Source organism: Platichthys flesus, chromosome 5 (assembly GCF_949316205.1).
Source record: "Platichthys flesus chromosome 5, fPlaFle2.1, whole genome shotgun sequence".
Classification (NCBI taxonomy): Eukaryota; Metazoa; Chordata; class Actinopteri; order Pleuronectiformes; family Pleuronectidae; genus Platichthys; species Platichthys flesus.
The window spans coordinates 23249241-23256240 of record NC_084949.1 but is presented as its reverse complement, the minus strand read 5'-3'; the positions used below and the strand labels follow the sequence as shown (position 1 = coordinate 23256240).

The 7000-nt window shown below is 43.0% G+C and overlaps 1 protein-coding gene across 1 annotated transcript in view; it reads left to right on the top strand.

Moving 5' to 3' along the window:
- Positions 1 to 7000, top strand: part of tll1 (tolloid-like 1) — a 38397-nt gene that overhangs the window by 29024 nt on the left and 2373 nt on the right. The window contains exons 17-19 of the mRNA XM_062387801.1: positions 901 to 1026; positions 4138 to 4265; positions 6077 to 6290. Of these exons, the coding sequence (XP_062243785.1) occupies positions 901 to 1026; positions 4138 to 4265; positions 6077 to 6290 (468 nt within the window). The remainder of the gene's footprint in view (positions 1 to 900; positions 1027 to 4137; positions 4266 to 6076; positions 6291 to 7000) is intronic.

The following is a 7000-nucleotide window of genomic DNA, read 5'->3' as shown; positions in this document are numbered from 1 at the left end:
CACATACACACACACACACACACACACACACACACACACACACACAAATTAACTTAAATCTTCGTTAAGCTGTCTTTTGTCTTTCTGAATTGTTTCACTGCATATGAATGTTAGTGTTTCACAGTTTGAGGTCATTTCTATCATCAGACCTTCTTCTTTAGATGTTTGCATGGTATCAATGTGTTTTAAAGCTGGGGATGGTTCTGAGTTCTCCACCATCTCCTCAGGCTGTACATCTCAGACCTGGAAACCAGAACTTCAACTTGACACATGACTTCAGTTCTGTTTGAACATGTTAGTTTAAACTAGAGCTCAACCTTTTTACAGGTTTGCCGACAAAAGTCAGTAGATGGATTATATCAGTTTTATTTTATAGTTTTTTATCTATAATTTTCATCTACTTATATAATAAGGTTTATGGGTTATAAATTGTGAAAATATTAATTCTGTATTTATCATCAGGCTTTGATAACAGAATCTAAGGAATATTTTCTTTTTATGCATCAGCTCTAAAGGACTTTGTTGGAAACTTATAAAACCTAATGGTTCAACTGTAGAATATCAAGTCAAAATCTAATTTCTTGGTCATGACAGTTTGATAACCACCTCTTTGGAATCATTGACTATTAATTTTAAATTTAAATATTGCGATATCAGAATCAGTATTGGCTCAGAAAAATCGGTTGAGCTCCAGTTAAGACTCCTGTCTGTTTCTGTTCATCACGTTTATCTCTGTTTGTTGCTGCCTCCTTCCTTCACTGATCCCCTCCTCCCTGTCCTTAATGTCTCCACCCCCGTCCCTCCACTCCCCCCCCCCCCCCCCCCGCGCGCCTGACCTCCTGCCTCCGTCTCTTTGCTGTTTCCCACGCGAGTGACGTGTTGCATGTGTGTCCCTCACAGACAAGGATGAGTGCAGCAAGGACAACGGCGGCTGCCAGCACGAGTGCATCAACACAGTGGGCTCGTACGTGTGTCAGTGTCGCCACGGCTTTGTGCTGCATGAGAACAAACACGACTGTAAGGAAGGTGGGTTCCACGTGCACTCACATCCGCACTGGCACAAAAACACCGGGACGCACATGCACGTCTTCACACATCCACACAAGCACGAGAACGTCCGTCGTCCATCGTACTCTGTCCTCACCCGTCAGCGTCCCCAGGACAACAGGATGGTCCTCCCCATTTGAGTGGGGTCCACATCCATGTATTTCCACAGTTGGAACCCGCTCACAGAGCTGGAGGCTGGAGGCCGTGGACTCAAGTCACAAAATGTCTGATACTTGACTTTGACTCGACTGAAGTTGGACTTGAGCTTTGAGATGGGACCGGATGTAGATGTGATCGATCTTGATACTTGAGAGACAAATGCTGGCAAGTCGTCAGCCTATATCTTAATTTATGTCTCCTCAACCGTCCCGTTAAATTCAAAAGAGCTGCACAGAAGTTCACACAGTCATAGATATCAGCTCCTCTAAATATGCTTGTTTTTTTCCGTCAAGATCCTTAAATGGTTCCCTGGGAAAAAAGGGAGAAAACATGTTTTAAAATTCCTGGATTTGTCCCAGGTCCCGGATCGGCACCGAAGTTTAATGGGTTCTTTCTGCCACAGTATCCGTTCGCCAAATGTGGTGGAAATATGTTTTGCAGTTTTTGTTTAATTCAGTTGAAAAACAAAAGGGATAGGAGTGAAAAACTTTAAAAAAATAATAATTTAAACCTGACATATGACTCAGATTTGACTGTTGTTCGACTTCGACTTTTAGATGTGATTCAAGTCGATGCATGAAAGCAAAAACTTTCAAATCAGAAGGCCTTGCTACAAATTCATCATTAGACCCTTATGAAATAACATTGTTAAACAACACTCCTGCTGAAACATATCGCTCCTCTGGGGCGCTCATTGGCTGCCCCATGCTGGTCAGTGGTGGTTTCCAGCACGGAGGTTTGAAACCAGTGCGTTACCAGACCCCAGACTCTTCACTCTGAACCACTTAACTCTCACATCACTCGTGGTTTGACTTGAACTCGCTTCAAAAGACAAACTGCTCTGCTCGCTGTGACGGGGGGGAAGGTCTTCGTCAGACAGTAAACATTATTTATTAAAGTCATTAACACATTACCATGTTCACACACACACACACACACACACACACACATGGAATATTATACTCAGGTCTTTGAAGTTGAACTTTTGAACATTAACACACACACACACACACACCACACTAATGGCTGCTCATAAAAAGACTCACGTTTCAAACATCTGGGAGCCCGAAAGTTTCACATGTCGCACCGTTTTCCTGTGTGTGGTGTGTGTGTGTGTGTGTGTGTGTCTGTGTGTGTGTGACCCAGTGAGTTTACAGAATCATGCAAATCCATCCTCCCATCACACGGCTGTGTGTGGTTATGTACATACTGACTGTGTGTGAGTGCCTGTGTGTGTACTTAAGTTTCAACAGGAGGAGAGACTGACATGTGTTGTTGACATGTTGGGTTGATTTAAGTGACGCTTGGTAGAGGTGTGTAACATCTTGTGTGTGTGTGTGTGTGTGTAAAGAAAATCGTAAAATCACTGTGGTCGGAAAGATCCAGTTGTTTCCTCTTCATGAAATGTTAAAGTTGATGAATGAACTGTTAAATTACACTTCCTGTTACTGACATTCACTCAATGTTGTGAAGAGAAGTTTACTTTGTCAGACTAGAGTTTGAATTTAATGTCAGAGCTACTTTTTTTTAACTGTGTGACTTTTTAAAAGTCTCAGTAGTTTGTGATGAATGACTCTGTGACATCCTCCTTCTCATTCATACGTTTGTTCTTGTAAATCCATCTCACTCTGTACGTGGGTCCGGTTTGTCTGACTCCAAATAAAAAGTGTGGCTCTGGAACACAGTTTGTTGTCTTGTAAATGCCTCCCATCACCTCACTGGGCCACTTTGTTCAACTCACACCACACCACACATTCAAACTGGTGCACATGTTCAGTCTCCTGTTACTACCCGAGTGGCGTTCCAGTTGCACAGGAACAAAGTTTATGTTATCCAGTTCGCCATTGTTCGCAAAACCAGTTCATAACAAAGAATAATACAGAGTTATTGGACAGTTTTATGTGTACAAGGAAATTTAACTGTAGTCCTACTAAACAATAGAAACTACAGTTTTCACGACTGTTGCAACTTCCCAGTGGGAGTTCTGAAGTCTCTGCAGTAGCGATTGTGCTGAACTATCAAGCTCCCACCGATACACATGCTCAGCCAATCGTGAGTCCATCTCAGCGGCCAGTCACAAACTTGTTTTTAAAACCAAACTTACCGAAGACGAATTGCGCTTGGACACGACAGAAAAAAAGTAACAAAAATGTGTATTTTGAGTTTTTAGTTTGGTCCATGTTCCAGCCATTAACATGGAGGAGGCAGGATTTGTGATCTGTACTGCAGATCAAGACACTTTGGCTTCACTATTGTGCAGCCGTCTGGTCGTCCATCTTTATTTACAGTCTATGTCCACACCTCTCTATGGAACTGATTATGATGAAGTTAATTCAATTTTAGACCAAATCCTAAATTCACTCCGGCTGCAGTTTGTGGTGTTTGCAGCACATGTTGTGTTTGAAGGAAAAGTTAAAAACAACTTTTGTTGCTCTATAATTGGTGAATATTATAGATTGTTGCTTCTACTAATGCAGGAAGCTTTTCAAGGTTTGCATAAAGTACAGAAACGTGACATGAAACTGCTTTGAAACACTTTATTTCGGGACTTGCTGATATGTGCATGAATTATGAACAATGAGTTTTTCTGTCTCTGTGACTAGTTATGATTGAAAAAATACATTGGAACCAGATAAATTGCACATTTCTATCTATTTTTTTATTCTTCGTGCACAATGTTGGCACGAATCGACCTCCCAGCAGCAGAGTCTTCGTGCAAAGCGAGCGTGCATGTGAGATTCATCCTGAACTCGTCACCAGGATGTGTTTCTTTGAGATCTCCTCTCTCTGGTCGAGTTCTCTCGTTTCTCTCCTTCCTGTTCCCTTTCCATTTCCCCTGACCTTTTCCTGTGCAGCCACGATTTTAACTTCCCCTCCGTGTGTGTGTGTGTGCTTGTGTGTCTCTCTGTGTGTGTGTGTGTTTGTGTCCAGCTGAGTGTGAGCATAAGATCCACAGCCCCAGTGGGACCCTGAGCAGCCCCAACTGGCCAGACAAGTATCCCAGCCGCAAGGAGTGCACCTGGGACATCACAGCCACGCCGGGCCACCGAGTCAAGATCGTGAGTTTGACTCAAATGAAGCATCCACTGAGTTCTTCTGTCTCCCTATGTAGAACCTCATGTCTCCCCCCCCCCCTCGTAGCAATGTATTATTCTGTCTGTGGGGTCACAATGTATTTAAAAAGCTTCAGGCTGCCACAGTGATCTCTCTTTCCCATGTTCTACATATGAAACCTTAATGTGAATAGGGGGGGGGGGGGGGGGGGCGTGCGTGTTCATATATTCGGGTTAACTACAAGCGTGCGCTGCTCATGCATTAGTAACATGCCTTGGGCAATGGCCATCTGTGTCTTTATCTCTGTGTGTGTGTTTGTGGGCAGACGGCACACACACACACACACACAAACACACACATGGGCAAGTTTGAGCGTGTAAGCATTTCTACGATGATAAATATCGTTGCCTTCCGATTTTCTGATTCATCTTTTAATCCAATCCAGAAGAGAATAGAGAAACTCAGACGAGGAGGTCGTGTGTCAAATCATAAAAAACGTATTTTCCATGGAGGTTGGTGGAAGGATGTGAGTCAGGGAAGAACCCCCCCGATTTTTTATTTTCACTTTCTTTAACGTCGTGAGATCGGGGTTTTTCATTGTCTTCCTTTGATTCTCAGAGAATTACCCATGAATCTTGATAAAATGTGTACTTTATATGTACACATAGGTTATATGTGTACTTTGTGTGTGTGTGTGTGTGTGTGTGTGTGTGTGTGTGTTTAGATTAGTGTGAGTCTCTATATATGACATCACAAGTTTAATACCAAAAATCTGAACGTAGCCTCGAAGGTCATTCTGTTATTGCCTCCCAACTCTGTGACACACACACACACAAACACACACACACACACGCACGCACACACACACACGCACGCACGCACACACAGATCCAAAACCAGTCTCACCTCAGCCACACTCAGAAAACACCTGGAAACCAGCATCCTCACCTCGGCCCACCTTCACTCTCCTGTCTCCTTCCGTCCGGATTGTATAAATAGTGCGTTGGTTTGTGTTGGTGAGTGTTGGCCTATCTTGAATTGTGTGTTGGTTTGCGTTGGCGTGACAGGGTTCGGCTCAGGTAACAGTCACAGGGGTGAGTGAGTGTGTGTGTGTGTGTGTGTGTGTGTGTGTGTGTGTGTGTGTGTGTGTGTGTGTGAGTATGTGTGTGGGAGAGAGGCCTGCGAGGTGCGATGACTCAGCTCCCGGTGACTTGATGAGATTATGAATCGTGACACTTTGTACAAACCGTGACAGTGTGTATAGTCAAGGGGGGGGGGGGGGGGGGGGTTCTCCTCAGATGTATTTAAAGACTTCAGATGAAAACCTATTTATATTTTCACACAACTGTCCAACAGAGACGATGTAAATTGTTTCAACACTGAGAGAAAAAATGGAATTTGGAAATTTGCTCTTGAAATTTGACTTTAAATGAAGAATAAGTGAGGATGGTGGTAATTAACCTTTTATACCTCATTACCACTTCTACACTAATTTATAAAGACATGGGAATGTTACATGTGTGTGTGTGTGTGTGTGCGTGTGTGTGTGTGTGTGTTTGTGTGTTCGTTTTAAAGGGTCATTGCACAGAAAATACAAAATAAAGGTCATCATCAGGAGAATTCTGCTGTCATTTCACAATAAGAGGTTAAAGCAGAAGGAAACCAACTCTGGACGATCCTCAGACCCTTAAACTCAAAGGTTTCTACTGGTTCGTCAGAGACACCATGAGACACCATGAGACAGACGGGGACGTTCTTGTCTCAGCTCTCCTTCTCACATATCCCCCCCCCCCCCCCCCCCCGTCCGTCTCCACAGAGCTTCAGTGAGTTCGAGATCGAGCAGCATCAGGAGTGTGCGTACGACCACCTGGAGGCCTTCGACGGGGACACCGACACGGCGGCCATCTTGGGTCGACTGTGCGGCAGCAAGGTCCCGGAGCCGCTGGTGTCCACCGGGAACAAGATGTACCTGCGCTTCATCTCTGACGCCTCAGTGCAACGCAAGGGCTTCCAAGCTACACACTCCACAGGTGTGTGTGTGTGTGTGTGTGTGTCCATTGTTATTCACGCTAAATGACTTTGTGTAGGAGTGTGTGTGTTTGGGGTTTTTGTGTCATGAAGTTGTTCCAGATTGTCTAGATTTGCAGGAGCAATACCTCCCTCTGGTGGTGACGGGCAGCACACACATGATGGAAACATATGAAGTCGGATTGTTTCAGTTCACAGTTTTGCATAACTTGCTAAAACTGTACATCTCCTCCAAGATATAGAGAAATCAATGATTAATGCATTAAACACGTAACTGGGCTGCCATTGTTTATTGGATTTTATATTTCTTATATAAAGTTTATCTTGTATTTTATTGTTTTCCCTTTTTTTATATTCTTCCATCTGCTGCACCCTACTTGTACAGGCTGTGTTAGTCTAATGCACAACTTTGTATGGCTTAAGTTATTTAACTTTAAATCAGTATTTATATTTGGCTTCAATACTCTGCCTCGATTACTTACAATTTATACATATAATATTTCTATTGTCATTATCTTCATTATCACAAACTTCTTAACAGTGACATCCTTGTATCATTCATCTATCTCTCACTTTATCTATCTATCTATCTATCTATCTATCTATCTATCTATCTATCTATCTATCTATCTATCTATCTATCTATCTATCTATCTATCTATCTATCTATCTATCTATCTATCTATCTTTCTATCTATCTATCTATCTATCT